The sequence below is a fragment of the Oncorhynchus mykiss genome, chromosome 2 (assembly GCF_013265735.2).
Source record: "Oncorhynchus mykiss isolate Arlee chromosome 2, USDA_OmykA_1.1, whole genome shotgun sequence".
Taxonomy (NCBI): domain Eukaryota; kingdom Metazoa; phylum Chordata; class Actinopteri; order Salmoniformes; family Salmonidae; genus Oncorhynchus; species Oncorhynchus mykiss.
Window position 1 is genome coordinate 99,207,726 of NC_048566.1, and position 22,742 is coordinate 99,230,467.

At 43.8% G+C, this 22,742-nt stretch overlaps 2 protein-coding genes across 9 annotated transcripts in view; one reads left to right on the forward strand and one right to left on the reverse strand.

Annotated features, from left to right (window-relative positions):
• The first annotated feature begins 241 nt into the window (after positions 1–241).
• Positions 242–3,215, forward strand: LOC110500866 (centrosomal protein of 152 kDa-like). Its single transcript, XM_036934808.1, has 4 exons — positions 242–1,059; positions 1,648–1,804; positions 2,064–2,167; positions 2,395–3,215. Exons 1-4 carry the CDS (start codon positions 930–932, stop codon positions 3,054–3,056), a joined length of 1,053 nt encoding a protein of 350 aa, XP_036790703.1. The 5' UTR covers positions 242–929; the 3' UTR covers positions 3,057–3,215.
• Positions 3,216–14,124: 10,909 nt separating this feature from the next.
• The window catches only part of tjp1b (tight junction protein 1b), a 281,606-nt gene continuing 272,988 nt past the window's right edge, over positions 14,125–22,742 (reverse strand). For 6 of the 8 annotated variants that reach the window (XM_036960733.1, XM_036960722.1, XM_036960717.1 and 3 more), the window contains 5 exons: positions 20,802–20,938; positions 18,814–19,303; positions 16,944–17,161; positions 16,558–16,701; positions 14,125–15,597 (listed from right to left, as the gene is read on the reverse strand). In XM_036960733.1, coding sequence (XP_036816628.1) covers positions 15,503–15,597; positions 16,558–16,701; positions 16,944–17,161; positions 18,814–19,303; positions 20,802–20,938 — 1,084 coding nt within the window. In that variant the 3' untranslated portion in view covers positions 14,125–15,502. The remainder of the gene's footprint in view (positions 15,598–16,557; positions 16,702–16,943; positions 17,162–18,813; positions 19,304–20,801; positions 20,939–22,742) is intronic. The other 2 variants (XM_036960745.1, XM_036960738.1) reach the window with 2 other exon arrangements.

Here is a 22,742-nt window from a genome sequence, read left to right on the forward strand (position 1 = left end):
TGCAGCAGCTCTATAGGAAGTAATAAAGTCCCCAAATAAAACAAAATGTAATATTTTATTAAAGTCAATTTTAATGTGAATAAATGATGGTTAGTAAGTGATCAGCAGTAATGGACAGTCACTAACCATCACGGGACTTGTATTAATTGTTTTATTCTGTGTTGCAGCATTCAACCCAAATAATGAAAACCCAAATAGAAAAACCGTGATCATTTTTGAAATAATAACCGAAAACGAAGAGACCTCATCAAGCACAAATCGCTCAGCACTAATATTGGATGTAATTCTAGTCAGATGTATAGTCACTAGTTACCAAATTTAAAAGTTGAGCAAGTTAGATTTTCCCATTAAATTTACCCACATGTATTTTATAAGTAAATAGTTTATGATCCTTGAATGCCATAATTTACTTATTTTGTTAGATACTTCTCCCTATTAGCTGAAATCGTCGTGCTAGCTGTTCGATGCAAATTTGTCACCTCTCAACTGCCGTAGGGAGTCTACTCCTAAAGTTTTGTGCCAATTTTCTTCATTTTAGGCTCCAAAAAAGTGATACTGTCCATTTTATATTCAGCTGTGTTTTGTATAGGCTATCAATACGTTATCACGTCATGCTAGACGGGCGTTCAATAATGGGCGATAGCCAGCTAAAATCAGACCGTGTTGATGTTGCTCCTGTAAAAGTCCTTATTTTCCCCTAATACTAGTCGACCACTCTGGACTTGTCTGGGCAGACCTGCCTCTCCTCTACAAAAAATCAACGTGAGAAACTTGCTAGCAAATGTTTGTGCTATTGACACTAAATAAATACTGCATTCTGACCCCCTCTCCCCCTCTTTATTAGATTCATGATAGTGTTCTTAGACAAAGCAAGGAAAGAAAGTGTGATTCTCAGCCGTTGTTGGTAATGAATCGTCTTAGCTTTTGAAATGGACTTACTCGTCGGTTACGTTTCTAAAATGAATGTTCACCACAGACGATCAGATATGGAGCAGCGTTTCCACGCTGGCCTTGAACAGATGAAGGAGCAGTACATGAAGGCTGTTGAAAAAATCAGAGGTGAGTGAAATAATCTACTACTTTAGCTACAAAGGCTTTGACAAATCCACCCTAGTTGGGTGTGAACTGTGTTTTGGATATTCTCCAGGAATCTCATGTACCACGTTGTTTGGTTGTCCAGGTGACATGCTCCAGGCATCTCATGTACCACTGTGTTTGGTTGTCCAGGTGACATGCTCCAGGCATCTCATGTACCACGTGTTTGGTTGTCCAGGTGACATGCTCCGGGCATCTCATGTACCACTGTGTTTGGTTGTCCAGGTGACATGCTCCAGGCATCTCATGTACCACGTGTTTGGTTGTCCAGGTGACATGCTCCGGGCATCTCATGTCCCACTGTGTTTGGTTGTCCAGGTGACATGCTCCAGGCATCTCATGTACCACAGTGTTTGGTTGTCCAGGTGACATGCTCCAGGCATCTCATGTACCACTGTGTTTGGTTGTCCAGGTGACATGCTCCAGGCATCTCATGTACCACGTGTTTGGTTGTCCAGGTGACATGCTCCGGGCATCTCATGTACCACGGTGTTTGGTTGTCCAGGTAACATGCTCCAGGCATCTCATGTACCACTGTGTTTGGTTGTCCAGGTGACATGCTACGGTACCTTCAGCAGAGTAAAGAGCGAGCAGCGGAGATGATCCGTGTCGAGGTGCTGAGAGAGAGGCAGGACACAGCCAGGAAGATGCGACGCTACCATCTCACCTGTCTACAGGAAGTTGAAGAGGACGGGAGGCAGGCCACAGGGTATGCTCTTACACTAAGGCCCTGTCCAGAAACAACCTATATCCCATAGACACGTGTGGAGATCCGAGAGGATTTGGTTAAGGTAATAACAGCAGCTCCACCTTGACGTCTGATAGGCTATGTGGCGTTTAGCCAATATTGCACACACCTGTCCAATCCTCTCAGATCTCTACTAGTGCCCAGGGGGTAGGAGTGGATTTGGCATTGAGGGTTATAGTAAAGCCAAGTGTATCCTCCTTTTTACTTCCCTACCCTTCAGGGCTGAGAAGAAAATCATTAACGTTGCAAGTAAGCTGGCAGCCATGGCCAAAGAGTTGGAGACCCCTACCAAGAGGACGAGGGGAAAGAGCCACAGCTTACCGGGTAAGACGTCTTGATTTAGTACAATGTAAGGGTCACCAAATGGAATCGTCCTTCTAGGGAGTTTTTCCATGATTGGGACCGGAAGAATCAGAACCAGAACCGCCTGTGTCTCTGCTTGATCTTTGGGGACTAAGGTCGACTTACTGTAAAGTACTCTGGGATATAAAATTTAAAAAAGGGTTTTAGAAATGAATTTGATTGTTCAAAATGATCTCTGGTATCAACAGGCTCGTCGTTAAAGACCGAGGCAGCTACTGACAGCCATCCAGGAAATGCTTCAGGCTCTCCCTTTATAAAAACCCAATGTCCAGCTAGTCACCTCCCTGAGACCACCAGGTCCGGTCGTGGTGAGGGGAGAACCCTGAAGACCAAGATGAACTCTGACCGTGACTCCAAAACCTCCTCAGCTGCAGTCAAGACCACCAGGACTACTAGGCCCATGAGTAAACCCACCCACCAGGAACCCCTGACCAATGGCAAAGAGAAAGGAGCCCCTGCAGACACGGCAGGGAAACCCCATATATCTTCAGGACTCTTCCTCTCACTTCCTCCTCACAAACCCTCTCATCAGATTGGTCAAACCTTCCTTGACTGTTACCATGGTGAATTTACTAACGTTACTCTAAGGACCCAGACCAGCAGGGAGCTGTACCTGCAGGTGGCGGAGTCTGAGAGATCAGACGATGACAACTTCCCGTGTCACCGTAGTAACACTAAAACCTCCCTGGTTCAGGAGTTTCCCGTTAGAGACGGAGGAGGATTGCGCGATTGGAATACGTCCAGTAATGAGTCCCAAGATGGCCGCCACATCCTCGCAGTTAACTCTTACCCAGACAGAAAAATAGAAAGTGAAACCGTTCCCTCTTTGTGGACCTTCTTCGACCGATGACCTGGGCGATTTTAAGGTAGCCAACTCAGACATGACAGTTTATAAAGAGATCGTCAACGTCAATATTCCGTCCCACGCCGCCGAGGCCTTGAATTTCCCGTGTCCCGCCTCAGACCAAAGCTTTGACTCAGTCAGTCCCCAGTATTTGTTTTATTTTTTTATAAAGGTATCCTTTTTATTTAACTATGCAAGTCAGTTAAGACTAGTAGTAGTGGTAGTAGTAGTAGTAGTAGTAGTAGTAGTAGTAGTAGTAGTAGTAGCAGTAGTAGCAGCGGTAGTGGTAGGAGTAGTAGCGGTAGTTATTTATTTATTTATTTTATTTTACCTTTATTTAACCAGGTAGGCAAGTTGAGAACAAGTTCTCATTTACAATTGCGACCTGGCCAAGATAAAGCAAAGCAGTTCGACAGATACAACAACACAGAGTTACACATGGAGTAAAACAAACATACAGTCAATAATAAAGTATAAACAAGTCTATATACAATGTGAGCAAATGAGGTGAGAAGGGAGGTAAAGGCAAAAAAAGGCCTTGGTGGCAAGGTAAATACAATATAGCAAGTAAAACACTGGAATGGTAGTTTTGCAATGGAAGAATGTGCAAAGTAGAAATAAAAATAATGGGGTGCAAAGGAGCTAAATAAATAAATTAAATACAGTTGGGAAAGAGGTAGTTGATAGGGCTAAATTATATGTGGGCTATGTACAGGTGCAGTAATCTGTGAGCTGCTCTGACAGTTGGTGCTTAAAGCTAGTGAGGGAGATAAGTGTTTCCAGTTTCAGAGATTTTTGTAGTTCGTTCCAGTCATTGGCAGCAGAGAACTGGAAAGAGAGGCGGCCAAAGAAAGAATTGGTTTTGGGGGTGACTAGAGAGATATACCTGCTGGAGCGTGTGCTACAGGTGGGAGATGCTATGGTGACCAGCGAGCTGAGATAAGGGGGGACTTTACCTAGCAGGGTCTTGTAGATGACATGGAGCCAGTGGGTTTGGCGACGAGTATGAAGCGAGGGCCAGCCAACGAGAGCGTACAGGTCGCAATGGTGGGTAGTGTATGGGGCTTTGGTGACAAAACGGATTGCACTGTGATAGACTGCATCCAGTTTGTTGAGTAGGGTATTGGAGGCTATTTTGTAAATTACATCGCCAAAGTCGAGGATTGGTAGGATGGTCAGTTTTACAAGGGTATGTTTGGCAGCATGAGTGAAGGATGCTTTGTTGCGAAATAGGAAGCCAATTCTAGATTTAACTTTGGATTGGAGATGTTTGATATGGGTCTGGAAGGAGAGTTTACAGTCTAACCAGACACCTAAGTATTTGTAGTTGTCCACGTATTCTAAGTCAGAGCCGTCCAGAGTAGTGATGTTGGACAGGCGGGTAGGTGCAGGTAGTGATCGGTTGAAGAGCATGCATTTAGTTTTACTTGTATTTAAGAGCAGTTGGAGGCCACGGAAGGAGAGTTGTATGGCATTGAAGCTTGCCTGGAGGGTTGTTAACACAGTGTCCAAAGAAGGGCCGGAAGTATACAGAATGGTGTAGTAGCGGTAGTAGCGGTAGTAGCAGTAGTAGAAGTAGAAGTAGAAGAGCCAGTCACAGCGAGCCTAGTCTGTCCCTGGCTCTGATTGGGACCGGACGAATCAGAACCAGTTCCAGAACAGGCTGTGTTCTAAGAGTCTGTTCTCTGAGCTGAAGCTGAGCCAACAGTGGATTTGACAGTCCGTTCTTCCATCAGAAATGGCTCAGAGGAGACTGCACTCCTCCCTCCTACTTTTCAGAAGTGATATAAAGGGAGGGAATGCAGTAAGTGAAGATTAGAGTGAGTCTTAAATTTGTGTTTTGGTTCATCTTCGTCATGACTGTGAGGTCATTGTGACTGTGAGGTCATCATAAGTTCAAGTAAACACCCAGTTAATGATTTAAAAATATATATTTTTATGGATTGTTATCTGTATTGATGTATTTTATAGCAATGTTGTGAGATATGCTGTGCATTGAGAAAACAAATGTAATAATGTTGCATTAATGCCATTTATAATTAAATGTTTTTCTCTTGCTTGTTTTATCTTACTGATAATGACAATATTTATAATTGTTATTATCAAGAATTCTGTATTTCTAAGGGCTTATATTCACTTGTCTGTTCACAGTGAAGTCTGATGGGAAACATGCCAGTAAAACGGTATATTGTGCATCCTATTGTCTTCGACATTCCACCACCGTGCCTACCTTAGACTTACATCATGTGTAATAATTGTTCTACCGGGACAGCCAGGCCAATAGATGTGTCATTTAACGCATCGGTCTCACCTATCCAGCCTAACCATGTTATGAATATGAACTTTTGGCTTCTTTGGTTTTACTTAGCTTTTTTATTTTAATTTTTGATAACTTTCCTTTCTACTTGATGTACATAGTCAGGTCCTCATTGATCGGATATTGTCTATCAAAAAAAATCGGGAGAGAAGAAGTAGACCATTCCAGATCGATTTGTTAGACTATACGAGGAGGATATACGCGCACAAACCATCCATTCTATTAGAGGAGAAATCATACTCGTACTTGGACACGGATCATCAGAGCAACGAAGTTACCAGAGTCTTGCTGCAACACAAACATCAAAAAAGGGGATATGATTGCCGTTTTCTTAAGAAATATACCCGGTTATTTTTTTAAATCTGTGGATCTGGTTGGGATTGGTTAAAATAGGATGTTCCGCTGCATTTCTGGAGTAATTTACACGATGATATTCAAATCACTGTTTCGTTACTTTTTCCTCAGTGAAGCTACAGTATCAAGGTACAGTATCATCATTTCGCTTCGAAATCTGTATATCCGTCAGTGTTGTAGTGGAGGGTATACGTACGTTGGTATACGCCGTACCGCCCACTTGTTAACATACTAACGACCCTGGGGTTATAAGCGCGGAAATCGAATCTGCCGCACGAACATGCGTTTTGCGTCACAGTCGATAGCGCGCCGGACCTCGGCCTTAGAAAGGCGAAGGTTCGAGACCTGCTCCCTCTCTGTTTCATGACAATACTGTGGGATGAGATGGGTATAAAGTTAAGAATGGAGAATCTAAACCTTCAACAGTCAAATTATTTGGCATAAATAGAAGCAAGCACCAACAGCTTGATTAAAAAAAGTGTAAAACACGTGTGTTAGCTTATTTACAATATTAGAGAGAATATACCCATGATGATAACACGAGGCACGAATTGAATTGGATAAATTAGAACACATATTAGAGATGCAGCCACCACTCGCGCGTGGGTCGCTATTTTTTAAATCAAAATGGACAGCGCTCGGTGCTGCAAGTTAAGTACGAAAACTCACTAACAAGAGGGACTTGTTGCATGCACTAAGAAATACGCCGTAGGTTTACCTGTTTGACAGACGCAATTAGGTTTTCCATATATTTTTTGTCGGTGTAGCTATTTCCTCCAATAATGTCACCATGCACTCCTTAAATTACTTGCCTAGTTAGATAAAGGTTAAATAAAAAATAAAAAAAATAGTCCTACCTCCTTTCTGCGTTGGACTCGGGCATCATGTCTGGGGTGGAAAATCAACTTCTGAAAGTACCATGCTTAGATTCATAATGACATCTCGTCTACACCTGTTGTTTACGAAGCATGTGACAATTTACATTTTATTTAAAAAAACGATGTGATTTGAACTCTTTGCAAACAAGACACAGTGGTTTGGCATTGGAGAAATACGGTAAGGGAACGTTGGACTAGTAACCGAAAGGTTGCTAGATCGAATCCCTGAGCTGACAAGGTAAAAATCTGTCGTTCTGCCCCCTGAACAAGACAGTTAACCCACTGTTCCTAGGCTGACCAAAGGTCAAATAAAATGTTGTGGGTGGGCCTATTAAGAGACATCGGTGATTTTACCATTGTAATCAGATCGAAATGATTCTTATTGTCATTGACTTAATTAGCCCACTAACCATGTGTTAAATATGTATTGTAGGGCTATGAATTGAACATATAGTAGGCTATTTGCTGTGGTTTTGCCCACAGACTAGTTACAAGATCAGGAGGCCAAACCTAGTTGCCAAACCCCAGTTGTAAATTAAATCACCCTCTTCACCACCATCATCATCATCATTCAGATAATTACAAATATGAGTGGATACAGTTCTAACCTTGAGGAACTCGTGGTTCTCTCGCTGAAGTGAAATTATTTTGTTGCTCGCCAGTGTGATCTGAAGAAGAAACTACATAGTCTAACAACGTCGCTCGCAAACTGCACAGATGTGCGATGTGTTTCACTGTAGAAGCATCTGTCCTCTTACATTTTAATTCCAGGTTGCGTATCAAAATATTTAAGGGCATTCCATGTCAAATGTTACTCGCAGTGCCGCTTTATTTCTGGGCTATTATGGCGGGTCTAATCCTGAATGCTGATTGGTTAAAATCGCATTCAAGCCAGTCAAAATCATGATTCAGCTGGCATCATTTTTTTTATAGATGTAGTCATGGGGTTCCCGAGTGGCGCAGTGGTCTAAGGCACTGCATCTCAGTGCTAGAGGTGTCCACTACAGACCCTGGTTCGATCCTGGGCTGTATCACAACTGGCTGTGATTGGGAGTCCCATAGAGCGACGCACAATTGGCCCAGTGTGTTATTATAATATACTCTGACAGAAGTAGTTCCCGATTCCGAGCCGGCCTGTCACAGAGTAGAGACTGGGCATGGTTTAAACTCACCCAGCCTATCGTTGATTGTTGGCGCACGAGCTGGTCCCAGCCCCCTAGGCGCTTCAGTGGTCAGGCGTTGTAGCTGTGTAGAATATCTATGCACTCATACTCTCGATACAGTTATCACACACCTGGCTCCTCCTAACTAAAGACTGTTTGTTCTCTACACTATGTTCTGAATGTGCCCCCCCCAACTCATTGCACAGTTCCTGTTTTTATGTTATTCTGTATTTTTCCATCACGAGAAAGGCCTATGGCCCTGAAACTGTTTACACTGTCTCAAGTCAGCTATGTTGTATAACACATACACCCACACAAGCCAACAGCAGATAATATTCAATCACATATGATATGGTAATGGGCTATAGTGCATAACACAGAACCTCACATTAGAGTGTTAAAAGTGCTAGCATGTCTTTCTGTGATGCAGACGGTTAGCTGAGCAGCCGACTGGTGCTGGCGTTGCATTATGGGAGATGTAGTTTGGTCCTCTACGGTCTGAATGGAATAGAGGCGATTTCACATTGTAACTTGTTTATGTTGCAGTGTTTTTGTACATGAGTTGTTGTATTTTGGTACGGTCAACACTGAAAGCACCTAGCCATGTATTGGGGATGTGAGACAGGATATGTGTTTTACCTTTCTTCGTGCTCCTGTGTAGGACAACTGGTCAGATGGTTTATTGGAGACTGATGTGTTCCTGTCCTGTCTTTTCACAATGCTATTGCAAGGATGGTTCTATTGTCTAAGAATTAAGATTATACATTATTTTGTATAAAGGACTGGTTATTATTTTATAGTATACATTATGGCTTTAAGTATGGGTGATTGTATGAGTGTGATTGTGTGAGTCTGAGAAAACACTGAGAGAGAAAGAACAACTTGTCAGATGGTGCATTGGAGACTGATGTGTTCCTGTCCTGTCTTTTCACAATGCTATTGCAAGGATGGTTCTATTGTCTAAGAATTAAGATTATACATGATTTTGTATAAAGGACTGGTTATTATTTTATAGTATACATTATGGGTTTATGTATGAGTGTGATTGTGTGAGTCTGAGAAAACACTGAGAGAGAAAGAACAGCTTGTCAGATGGTGCATTGGAGACTAATGTGTTCCTGTCCTGTCTTTTCACAATGCTATTGCAGATCAACATAAAAGCCTAAAAGACAGCCGTGGTGTCGCTCTTCATTTCTTGGTTCTCCTGTGGTACATAACAACGTGGTGTCGCTCTTCATTTCTTGGTTCTCCTGTGGTACATAATGTGGTGTCGCTCTTCATTTCTTGGTTCTCCTGTGGTACATAATAATGCGACGTCGCTCTTCATTTCTTGGTTCTCCTGTGGTACATAATAATGCGGTGTCGCTCTTCATTTCTTGGTTCTCCTGTGGTACATAAGAATGTGGTGTCACTCTTCATTTCTTGGTTCTCCTGTGGTACATAAGAACGTGGTGTCGCTCTTCATTGCTTGGTTCTCCTGTGGTACATAACAACGTGTTGTCACTCTTCATTTCTTGGTTCTCCTGTGGTACATAAGAACGTGGTGTCGCTCTTCATTTCTTGGTTCTCCTGTGGTACATACGAACGTGGTGTCGCTCTTCATTTCTTGGTTCTCCTGTGGTACATAAGAATGTGGTGTCGCTCTTAATTTATTGGTTCTCCTGTGGTACATAACAACGTGGTGTCACTCTTCATTTCTTGGTTCTCCTGTGGTACATAACAACGTGGTGTCGCTCTTCATTTCTTGGTTCTCCTGTGGTACATAATGTGGTGTCGCTCTTCATTTCTTGGTTCTCCTGTGGTACATAAGAATGTGGTGTCGCTCTTCATTTCTTGGTTCTCCTGTGGTACATAATAATGCGGTGTCGCTCTTCATTTCTTGGTTCTCCTGTGGTACATAATAATGCGGTGTCGCTCTTCATTTCTTGGTTCTCCTGTGGTACATAAGAATGTGGTGTCGCTCTTCATTTCTTGGTTCTCCTGTGGTACATAAGAACGTGGTGTCGCTCTTCATTGCTTGGTTCTCCTGTGGCACATAACAACGTGTTGTCACTCTTCATTTCTTGGTTCTCCTGTGGTACATAAGAACGTGGTGTCGCTCTTCATTTCTTGGTTCTCCTGTGGTACATACGAACGTGGTGTCGCTCTTCATTTCTTGGTTCTCCTGTGGTACATAAGAATGTGGTGTCGCTCTTAATTTCTTGGTTCTCCTGTGGTACATAACAACGTGGTGTCGCTCTTCATTTCTTGGTTCTCCTGTGGTACATAACAACGTGGTGTCGCTCTTCATTTCTTGGTTCTCCTGTGGTACATAATGTGGTGTCGCTCTTCATTTCTTGGTTATCCTGTGGTACATAAGAATGCGGTGTCGCTCTTCATTTCTTGGTTCTCCTGTGGTACATAATAATGCGGTGTCGCTCTTCATTTCTTGGTTCTCCTGTGGTACATAAGAATGTGGTGTCGCTCTTCATTTCTTGGTTCTCCTGTGGTACATAAGAACGTGGTGTCGCTCTTCATTTCTTGGTTCTCCTGTGGTACATAACAACGTGTTGTCGCTCTTCATTTCTTGGTTCTCCTGTGGTACATAACAATGTGGTGTCGCTCTTCATTTCTTGGTTCTCCTGTGGTACATAATGTGGTGTCGCTCTTCATTTATTGGTTCTCCTGTGGTACATAAGAATGTGGTGTCGCTCTTCATTTCTTGGTTCTCCTGTGGTACATAAGAACGTGGTGTCGCTCTTCATTGCTTGGTTCTCCTGTGGTACATAACAACGTGTTGTCACTCTTCATTTCTTGGTTCTCCTGTGGTACATAAGAACGTGGTGTCGCTCTTCATTTCTTGGTTCTCCTGTGGTACATACGAACGTGGTGTCGCTCTTCATTTCTTGGTTCTCCTGTGGTACATAAGAATGTGGTGTCGCTCTTCATTTCTTGGTTCTCCTGTGGTACATAAGAACGTGGTGTCGCTCTTCATTTCTTGGTTCTCCTGTGGTACATAAGAATGTGGTGTCGCTCTTCATTTCTTGGTTCTCCTGTGGTACATAAGAACATGGTGTCGCTCTTCATTTCTTGGTTCTCCTGTGGTACATAAGAAACCCGCTCCAATAGCAGAGGGTCTGAATACTAATGTAAATAAGGTATTATTATTATTATTATTATTATTTTATTTGTAATACATTTGCAAAATTTCAAACATGTATTTTGCTTTGTCATTATGGGGTATTGTGTGTAGATTGATTTGTAAATACATTTTAAAAAAAAACACTTTGAAAAACTATTTAAGAATAAGGCTGTCATGTAACAAAATGTGGGAAAAGTGAAGAGGTCTGAATACTTTCCGAAGGCACTGTTTACTCACATATACCCACGTGGGTGATTAGAATGCTAACCTTCAGGGGGATCTATGAACAGATTTGAATAAGATGTTTCTAAAACGCTGTCATTTTCACTTTTAGCGGTGTAAAGAGGAAATATAGAATTAGACTTAAAAATAAAAAAATCTATGACCCTTTACCATTGAAATATATTAGGGGAAAAAAAGTATACCTGCTATCAAAGGTATTTTTCTCAAGCGATCTAATCTAGGGCGGTCTGCACATCTAGAAGTTGTGCTCATGTTTAGCGCTTAAACAATTTAAGTTTCAGAATGGGCAGAATAATTATAAGACAGCTAGAGTTGTGCTTTGCTTTCACAGCGAGCACACCTAAACGGATCGTAACTTTTACCAGTGCTTTAGCTCTTTTTAAATGTATTTTTGTGGTCGTGGAAGAAGTTTTAAAACATTTTAATCGAGCTGATGTTCTTGACAAACAACTGCCCTCGTAATGAAATGGAGATGTGATAAACGGTGTTTGTCTATACTCTGGTTAATGTAATGCATGAGAAAAATATAAACTGCCTAAAATATACTTTCCCTGAAAATAATCTTGCATTTGTCCCAATAGTTTTTCTCATTCATTTTAACCTAATGATGCTCTTTCACGATTGGTTTAATCTTGTGTAGAGTAATGATATACAGTCGTCTGCTGAGGAAGAATTGATTCTGACAGACCATCCTATATAAACACTGTTTGAATTGATTCTGACAGACCATCCTATATAAACACTGTTTGAATTGATTCTGACAGACCATCCTATATAAACACTGTTTGAATTGATTCTGACAGACCATCCTATATAAACACTGTTTGAATTGATTCTGACAGACCATCCTATATAAACACTGTTTGAATTGATTTGAATTGATTCTGACAGATCATCCTATATAAACACTGTTTGAATTGATTCTGACAGACCATCCTATATAAACACTGTTTGAATTGATTCTGACAGACCATCCTATATAAACACTGTTTGAATTGATTCTGACAGACCATCCTATATAAACACTGTTTGAATTGATTTGAGTTGATTCTGACAGATCATCCTATAAAAACACTGTTTGAATTGATTCTGACAGACCATCCTATATAAACACTGTTTGAATTGATTCTGACAGACCATCCTATATAAACACTGTTTGAATTGATTCTGACAGACCATCCTATATAAACACTGTTTGAATTGATTCTGACAGATCATCCTATATAAACACTGTTTGAATTGATTCTGACAGACCATCCTATATAAATACTGTTTGAATTGATTCTGACAGACCATCCTATATAAACACTGTTTGAATTGATTCTGACAGACCATCCTGGCACACCTGTATTTGGGGAGTTTCTCCCATTCTTCTCTGCAGATCCTCTCAAGCTCTGTCAGGCTGGATGGAGAGTGTAGCTGCACAACTATTTTCCGGTCTCTCCGGAGATGTTCGATCAGGTTCAAGTCCAGGCTCTGGCTGGGCCACTCAAGGGCATTCGGAGACTTGCCCTGAAGCCACTCCTGCGTTGTCTTGGCTGTGTGCTTAGGGTCGTTGTCCTGTTGGAAGGGGAACCTAAGCCCCCAGTCGGAGGTTCTGAGTGCTCTGGAGCAGGTTTTCATCAAGGATCTCTCAGTACTTTGCTCCGTTCATCTTTGCCTCGATCCTGACTAGTCTCCCAGTCCCTGCCGCTGAAAAACATCCCCACAGCATGATGCTTCACCGAAGGGATGGTGCCAGGTTTCCTCCAGACGTGACGCTTGGCATTCAGGCCAAAGAGTTCAATCTTGACTTCATCAGACCAGTAATCTTGTTTTTCATGGTCTGAGAGTCTTTAGGTGCCTTTTGGCAAACTCCAAGCTGGCTGTCATGTGCCTTTTTACTGAGAAGTGGCTTCCGTTTGGTCACTCTACCATAAAGGCCTGATTGGTAGAGTGCTGCAGAGATGGTTGTCCTTCTGGAAGGTTCTCCCATCTCCACAGATGAAATCTGGAGCTCTGTCAGTGACCATTTGGTTCTTGGTCACCTCCCTGACCAAAACCCTTCTCCCCTGATTGCTCAGTTTGGCCAGGCGCCCAGCTCTAGGAAGAGTCTTGGTGGTTCCAAACTTCTTCCATTTTATTAATGATGGAGGACAGCGCAGATTACTGTTCCATTTGAAAAGAGCCCTCCTCCCTCACCGTTTTTCACGTCATAGCCCGGTGCACCGCGGTTCAGCTTAATCAAACTCCCCTCAATAATACTCTATGTATTATCTTATCACGATTGAAGTCTCAAACCAAGCACTACTTAAAAAATAGATATTTTATTAATACAGTGGTATATTTAGAAATGTGTTGCAAAAGGGGGGCGGAGCATTGAACATAAATCAAACTAAATTGAACGTAAATAAAACTAAATTGAACGTAAATAAAACTAAATTGAACGTAAATAAAACTAAATTGAACGTAAATAAAACTAAATTGAACGTAAATAAAACTAAATTGCAGCCACACTGGAAAAAAGAAAGCCGTGTCAGATTGAAGCAGTGTTATCATATCAAACGAAATGGATGTGCCGTTTAGTAAATAGTCTATTAGTACAAAAAAAATACATTTCAATAGAGCTGAGCTTCCAGTATCACAAATGGAGAGGGGCCGCTCCTTAAAACAGTTCCCCCAAAAGTACAGAGCTTTTAAAATGTATTTAAACCGAGCACTTTTTTCTATTTTTGTAAATAAAAATAACAAGTTGACTGTTAAAAATGCCTTTAAATACTAGTTGTGTGTGTGTGTGTGTGTGTGTGTCTGTGTGTCTGTGTGTGTGTGTGTCTGTGTGTATATGTGTGTGTGTGTGTGTGTATATGTGTGTGTGTGTGTGTGTATATGTGTGTGTGTGTCTGTGTGTGTGTGTGTACATGATTGTGTGTGTGTGTGTGTGTGTGTGTGTGTTGGTAGAAAAGTTCTGGTTATACCAGAATACAAACATAACCAATGAAATCACTCTTTTTTTTAAATATTTTTTTTTTAATAAACAATTATTTTTTTTTACCTCTTTTTATACAAAATGACAAAGATGTACAAAAGTTAATTTAAAGCGAACCAAGGCCGTGTGCTAGCATTATATACAGCCACAATTGAAACGTTCTAGTGTTTTTCCATTGGTAGTATTTCCTCAGAAACTTTAATATGCATAGCAGGAAAAGAAAGCATGACCTCTTCATCAGCCTCATAGTATAGTGAATCCAAGTTCACTGATACAACTGGTTCAAAATGCAGTGAAATTACATTTATTTTGTTCCAATTTCTTTTTTTTCTCACCCCATAATTTTTTAAATCACTAAAACGTAAAGATCTGATGTTTTTTTTTATAGTTAAAATGCAGATAAGGCATCACTGCTTGCAGTGTAAGATGGGACTTTTAATGTGTTTTGAACTTAGTAGTAGTAGCAGGCTTCCGGACCTGAGTCGAAGCACATGCATAGATCTCTAGACAGCTGCAGGAGTTTGTCAAATCAAGTCAGTGACATTTTTTTGATCTAAAAACATTCAGTAGTTCTTCTAAACCAGTCAGACGGGGGCATCCCAATGCCAATACATTAACTTCAGTCTTCAGCATTACCTTCAAAACGGTGTTGTGTTTTAAACGATGCCTACAGTGCCAAGGTTCCCTCATAACCCTTGAGTGAGGCTCAGCTGCATTTCCACAGTCCTCAGGTATCCTTAAGAGCGAAACGCATGACCACAAACAACCTCACAAACAAAAAGGCTTTTGCATATACCAACTTTTCTGTTTGTGAGTGCATACAGTAAGTTGTAAAATTTCCGTTGCAATATTCAATTAATTAAAAAAATTATCCTCATCTTGATTTTTTTATTTTTTTAAAAATGTTTCTCTGTCTTGCAACCTGCTAAAAATTTTGAAAAAAATCTTAATTAGATTATTATTCAGTCAGTCTGTGGCACTGGTCATGCATTCCAACAACAGTTCCATTTTTATTATATATTTTCGTTTTTAACAGTTTTAGAGTTTTTGCAAGCCTTTAGTTAAAGCACCAAAAAAAAAAAAAGGGTGGGTGGGAAAAAGAGAGCACAGCGCTGGGATAGGCTGCTGTGTTCAGACTCCTCCCACTTCACTGGGACTCCTCCTACTTTTCCCAGGGGCGGTCACCATAAACAACTTTAAATGTTCAATATTCAAGTTCAAGAACATAAGAATATATTCAAGAATAAAAGTTCGTACTTCATCAAGTCAAGCAGTGCTGCCTCCTGCTGCCTGGGAGGGAGACAACAGGGCAAAGGGGTCACAACAGCAGGAGAGTGGGGGTAACGTTGCAGTCTGTGGCTGTCCCCTGATCTAACACATTCAGTAACAGGCCAGCTGTCTCCCTCTATGTTCAGAAGTGATCGATGAGCACAGACACACAGTTGGCTCCCACCAGGTAGTTGGGGTCTCCTGGAAGAGACTTGTTCTGCCATGTCTTGGGGTCACCTGGAGGATTTAGAGAAACAGGAACAGTTATCGGTCGGTCGGGGTTAGTCATTTGTCTTTCTTAGTGTGTGGTTCTTTAAATTGGCTTTGAAGGCCCAGTGTTATGTTAAGAGTGCCGTAACAGGTCGCTAATAACAGCATATGCCGATGATGATTTTGTGTATAATCATCAGTCACAGTATGTTTGTGAGAAATATGTATTTAGATGCTGTACATAAACCACGGATAGCTTAATACTTCTACTTACTTAAAATATTTTTTTGTCATTTTTTCTCAAATGTAGAACTATGTACATATTCAGCTTCTGACAAAATTTAAAGCCTTAAAAATGTATTAGCAATATGTTTAGTGAAAAGAAAAAAGATCTATTCCACATTGTAGCTACTGTCAGAAATAACAAAGTCGGTGAATACTGACTGTTACAAAACCCCATGAAGAAAATGCAATGTTGTGACAAACAAATGGAATGACTGGAGCATTGGAACCAGGAGATGATTTAAACGATTGATGATGATGATGATGATCCAGATCTCTCCTTGGCAGGGGTCAATTCCATCTCAATTTATACAAGACAGGAAGTGATTTTATACATTTAAAAAAAGAAAAAAGAAGATGGAAACATTTTTTGAATTTTGTGTATTGAGAAATCAATTAATTAAAAAAAATATATATATATATATATATTATTGACTTGGAATTTCCATTTACTTGACTGGAACTGACCCCAACCCTGCTCCTTAGTGACACCCTATCAAGTGTACCCTCTATCCAACTCTATGGTGACCCCTCCTCAATCACACAAGGCTCCGACCCATCCCCCAACCAATCACACAAGCCACCTGAAGCCCTGACCCAACCAATCACACAAGCCACCTGAAGCCCTGACCCAACCAATCACACAAGCCACCTGAAGCCCTGACCCAACCCCCCCAAAAAGGACAGAGATAGAGGACAGCGTACCCGACGAGGAGTCGGAGGATTTTAGAGCAAAAGACCAACCATCTGGGGTCATAGACGCACAGTGAGGTAGACGCAGCTCCACCGGCTTCAGGAACTTAAGACCGTGAGGCCCACACATCACCAGAGGGCTGAGCAGGGTCTCTCCTGGATGGAATAGACAGAGACAAGACTGACGTATTTATATTCTGCTCTGAATATTTTAAGATGTTGACAAACGGGGCGGAAACAGTTGAAAGGGATGGAAGTTAGAGGAGAACCAGGAGATCAAAACTCTTCTTTTTTTCCCAGGGTTCTCAGTTGGCAGCACTACAACTAGATGAAACACAAGTGAGATATACTATCCACTGGGCACAATGACTAAGAAAACATGTAAGCATTAGAAATACCTTTCTCCTTGTCCAGCGGGGGCAGGATGCTGTTGTCCCGGCAAACCTTGAAATAGATCTCCTGTTCTATGCTGTCGGGGATGGCTCCCTGGGGGATGATGATGCTGACTCCCGTCTCGATGGAGCTCAGCACCCCGCCGTTACAGTTGAAGATCCCACGGGCCGTGGCCACCACTGTGTGACCTTCGTCCTCCTCGTCATCCTCCAGAGCACTGGGGCTAGAGAGGAGGGAGAGTTAGTAGACCATCCTGTCAAGACCACTGGGGCTAGAGAGGAGGGAGAGTTAGTGACTGTTAGTTACTAGACCATCCTGTCAAGACCACTGGGGCTAGAGAGGAAGGAGAGTTAGTAGACCATCCTGTCAAGACCACTGGGGCTAGAGAGGAGGGAGAGTTAGTGACTGTTAGTTACTAGACCATCCTGTCAAGACCACTGGGGCTAGAGAGGAAGGAGAGTTAGTAGACCATCCTGTCAAGACCACTGGGGCTAGAGAGGAAGGAGAGTTAGTAGACCATCCTGTCAAGACCACTGGGGTTAGAGAGGAAGGAGAGTTAGTAGACCATCCTGTCAAGACCACTGGGGTTAGAGAGGAGGGAGAGTTAGTGACTGTTAGTTACTAGACCATCCTGTCAAGACCACTGGGGCTAGAGAGGAAGGAGAGTTAGTAGACCATCCTGTCAAGACCACTGGGGCTAGAGAGGAAGGAGAGTTAGTAGACCATCCTGTCAAGACCACTGGGGCTAGAGAGGAAGGAGAGTTAGTAGACCATCCTGTCAAGACCACTGGGGCTAGAGAGGAAGGAGAGTTAGTAGACCATCCTGTCAAGACCACTGGGGCTAGAGAGGAAGGAGAGTTAGTAGACCATCCTGTCAAGACCACTGGGGCTAGAGAGGAAGGAGAGTTAGTAGACCATCCTGTCAAGACCACTGGGGCTAGAGAGGAAGGAGAGTTAGTAGACCATCCTGTCAAGACCACTGGGGCTAGAGAGGAAGGAGAGTTAGTAGACCATCCTGTCAAGACCACTGGGGCTAGAGAGGAAGGAGAGTTAGTAGACCATCCTGTCAAGACCACTGGGGCTAGAGAGGAAGGAGAGTTAGTAGACCATCCTGTCAAGACGTAGTCATGCTCTACCAACGTAGCCACGCTCTACCAACGTAGCCATGCTCTACCAACGTAGCCATGCTCTACCAACGTAGCCATGCTCTACCAACGTAGCCACGCTCTACCAACGTAGTCACGCTCTACCAACGTAGTCACGCTCTACCAACGTAGTCACGCTACCCTGCCGCTAACCACTACTACTACTTGACCAGATTATTACCTCATCCCCTTATCTAACAGGCTCTACTACTACCAGATTATTACCTCATCCCCTTATCTAACAGGGTCTATTACTACCAGATTATTACCTCATCCCCCTTACCTAACAGGGTCTACCCGACCAGATTATTACCTCATCCCTTTATCTAACAGGGTCTACTACTACCAGATGGTCTACTACCTGACCAGATTATTACCTCATCCCCTTTACCTAACAGGTATGTCATTGGGCACAGTGTTGTCTGTATAATGCTGTGTATGGCCAAGTGATGTATTAATTAAGTACGTGAACTGTATATACCGTTTGTGGGTGTAGGGGGGGCGGGGCTAGAGGCAGAACAAGACAGACTACAGTGCAAGGTGTATAGTAAAGTCTGGATAGAAGTATCAGATAAATTACCATACTGAAACAACCTGCCAAACAAACATCTAGCCATTTCGTCAAGATGTTCGGATCTTTTTGGCTTTAACGGCTGCCGGACCAGAGTTCGAGTCCTGTTCAATGTTACACAACCCCTTGAATTCACTTCAACGGTATATCCTTCCTTACCTGACAGGTATGGCCTTGGACACAGCATTGTTGACTAAGTTGTTGTGCTGCTGGTACTTGGGCCCCCTGTTGTCCATGGTGCGTGTGAACGTGTCCAGTCCACTGTCGTGGTCCAGGGCCTGAGGAGACAGTGGAGGCTTGGTCCTGCTGTTGTTGTTGACCACGCTGGGTTTAGGGTTGCTGCTACTGATCAGGAGGTCTGTCTTCCCACTGTCGTTGGGGAGGAGGTTGTGGTTGAACTTGGGGCTTTCAAACTTCCTCTCGAAGGGCCGGGCTGAGGAGGTGTACGGCTTAGGGACGTATCGGTTGTAGCTTTGTGGGGTGGGAGTGGTTCCAGGGGTTTTGGGGGGTGCGTCAGTGCCGTTGACCCCCACTGGGGACCTCTGGGCCAGGTAGGGCTGGGAAGGGGGGTCCTGGAGGACAGGGGGGCGGAGACCAGAGAGGTCAAGTTTTGGAGAGGAGCTGAGGAGCTGGTCGGGGTGAGAGTTCACTGGAGAGAGAGGGAAAGAGACGTGAGTACCTCCATACAGCCAGCCAGAAGTCTACTAGGGATGTGAGTACCTACATACAGCCAGAGGTCAACTAGGGATGTGAGTACCTACATATAGCCAGCCAGAGGTCTACTAGGGATGTGAGTACCTACATACATTAAGCCAGAGGTCAACTAGGGATGTGAGTACCTACATAAATCCAGAAGTCAACTAGGGATGTGAGTACCTACATACAGCCAGCCAGAGGTCAACTAGGGATGTGAATACCTACATAAAGCCAGAGGTCAACTAGGGATGTGAGTACCTACAACCAGCCAGAGGTCAACTAGGGATGTGAGTACCTACAACCAGCCAGAGGTCAACTAGGGATGTGAGTACCTACATACAGCCAGCCAGAGGTCTACTAGAGATGTGAGTACCTAGATACAGCCAGCCAGAGGTCAACTAGGGATGTGAGTACCTACATAAAGCCAGAGGTCAACTAGGGATGTGAGTACTTACATACAGCCAGCCAGAGGTCAACTAGGGATGTGAATACCTACATTAAGCCAGAGGTCAACTAGGGATGTGAGTACCTACATTAAGCCAAAGGTCAACTAGGGATGTGAGTACCTACATACAGCCAGCCAGAGGTCAACTAGGGATGTGAGTACCTACATTAAGCCAAAGGTCAACTAGGGATGTGAGTACCTACATACAGCCAGCCAGAGGTCAACTAGGGATGTGAGTACCTACATTAAGCCAGAGGTCAACTAGGGATGTGAGTACCTACATTAAGCCAGAGGTCAACTAGGGATGTGAGTACCTACATTAAGCCAGAGGTCAACTAGGGATGTGAGTACCTACATTAAGCCAAAGGTCAACTAGGGATGTGAGTACCTACATACAGCCAGCCAGAGGTCAACAAGGGATGTGAGTACCTACATACAGCCAGAGGTCAACTAGGGATGTGAGTACCTACATACAGCCAGCCAGAGGTCAACTAGGGATGTGAGTACCTACATACAGCCAGCCAGAGGTCAACTAGGGATGTGAGTACCTACATAAAGCCAGAGGTCAACTAGGGATGTGAGTAGCTACATATAGCCAGCCAGAGGTCAACTAGGGATGTGAGTACCTACATTAAGCCAGAGGTCAACTAGGGATGTGAGTACCTACATAAAGCCAGCCAGAGGTCAACTAGGGATGTGAGTACCTACATACAGCCAGAGGTCAACTAGGGATGTGAGTACCTACATATAGCCAGCCAGTGGTCAACTAGGGATGTGAGTACCTACATAAAGCCAGAGGTCAACTAGGGATGTGAGTAGCTACATACAGCCAGAGGTCAACTAAACTATTACCCTTAAAGATGCCAATTTAATTCTAAGTACTTTTAGCTACCACAGTGCTCTTTAACAAACATATCCATGTCTTTGATGGAGGTGGCTCCACTAATATTAGATAACACTTAGTGTTCCGTTAAAGGTAGAGATCCCCTGAGACATCTATTCTTACCGTCGTTGGGGATGAGTTTGGGCAGGCTGTTGGGTGGAACAGCAGGGCTGGGTGGTCCGTACTGAGACACAGGGCTGATCTGGGGGAGGGGCTCGTACCTCTTCTCTACCGGACTCACCTTCTCCACAGACTCGGCCCTAAAGCACAGACACAAACAGAGGGTGTGTTTAAAGATCAACAACATCACAGTCGAATTGGGCAGAATCATTTCATCACTTTGAAGCCTCAGCCTGACCTCCGGGCAGTCAGCCTGACCTCCGGGCAGTCAGCCTGACCTCCGGGCAGTCAGCCTGACCTCCGGGCAGTCAGCCTGAACTCCGGGCAGTCAGCCTGAACTCCGGGAAGTCAGCCTGACCTCCGGGCAGTCAGCCTGACCTCCTGGCAGTCAGCCTGACCTCCGGGCAGTCAGCCTGACCTCCGGGCAGTCAGCCTGACCTCCGGGCAGTCAGCCTGACCTCCGTGCAGTCAGCCTGACCTCCGTGCAGTCAGCCTGACCTCCGTGCAGTCAGCCTGACCTCCGTGCAGTCAGCCTGACCTCCGTGCAGTCAGCCTGACCTCCGTGCAGTCAGCCTGACCTCCGTGCAGTCAGCCTGACCTCCGTGCAGTCAGCCTGACCTCCGTGCAGTCAGCCTGACCTCCGTGCATCCAGCCTGACCTCCGTGCAGTCAGCCTGACCTCCGGGCAGTCAGCCTGACCTCCGTGCAGTCAGCCTGACCTCCGTGCAGTCAGCCTGACCTCCGTGCAGTCAGCCTGACCTCCGTGCAGTCAGCCTGACCTCCGTGCAGTCAGCCTGACCTCCGTGCAGTCAGCCTGACCTCCGTGCAGTCAGCCTGACCTCCGTGCAGTCAGCCTGACCTCCGTGCAGTCAGCCTGACCTCCGTGCATCCAGCCTGACCTCCGTGCAGTCAGCCTGACCTCCTGGCAGTCAGCCTGACCTCTGGGCAGTCAGCCTGACCTCCGTGCAGTCAGCCTGACCTCCGTGCAGTCAGCCTGACCTCCGGGCAGTGACCATAGTGATTGTACTTATCCTCTCAGAACTATAGTACACGTGCCTTGGGGCTAGCTGTTGATTTGGGTAGGGTTGTGGGGGCAAGCCAGCTGGGTCTGCTGTAAAGGAAATGGTTCTAGGAGTTCTGGGTAGTGTAGTTTACCTGTTTGTAGTTGGTGATGGGTAATATAGTATACCTGTTGTAAGGGTAAGCCAGCTGGGTCTGATGTAAAGGAAATGGTTCTAGGAGTTCTGGGTAGTGTAGTTTACCTGTTTGTAGTTGGTGATGGGTAATATAGTATACCTGTTGTAAGGGTAAGCCAGCTGGGTCTGCTGTAAAGGAAATGGTTCTAGGAGTTCTGGGTAGTGTAGTTTACCTGTTTGTAGTTGGTGATGGGTAATATAGTATACCTGTTGTAAGGGTAAGCCAGCTGGGTCTGCTGTAAAGGAAATGGTTCTAGGAGTTCTGGGTAGTGTAGTTTACCTGTTTGTAGTTGGTGATGGGTAATATAGTATACCTGTTGTAAGGGTAAGCCAGCTGGGTCTGCTGTAAAGGAAATGGTTCTAGGAGTTCTGGGTAGTGTAGTTTACCTGTTTGTAGTTGGTTATGGGTAATATAGTATACCTGTTGTAAGGGTAAGCCAGCTGGGTCTGCTGTAAAGGAAATGGTTCTAGGAGTTCTGGGTAGTGTAGTTTACCTGTTTGTAGTTGGTTATGGGTAATATAGTATACCTGTTGTAAGGGTAAGCCAGCTGGGTCTGCTGTAAAGGAAATGGTTCTAGGAGTTCTGGGTAGTGTAGTTTACCTGTTTGTAGTTGGTGATGGGTAATATAGTATACCTGTTGTAAGGGTAAGCCAGCTGGGTCTGCTGTAAAGGAAATGGTTCTAGGAGTTCTGGGTAGTGTAGTTTACCTGTTTGTAGTTGGTTATGGGTAATATAGTATACCTGTTGT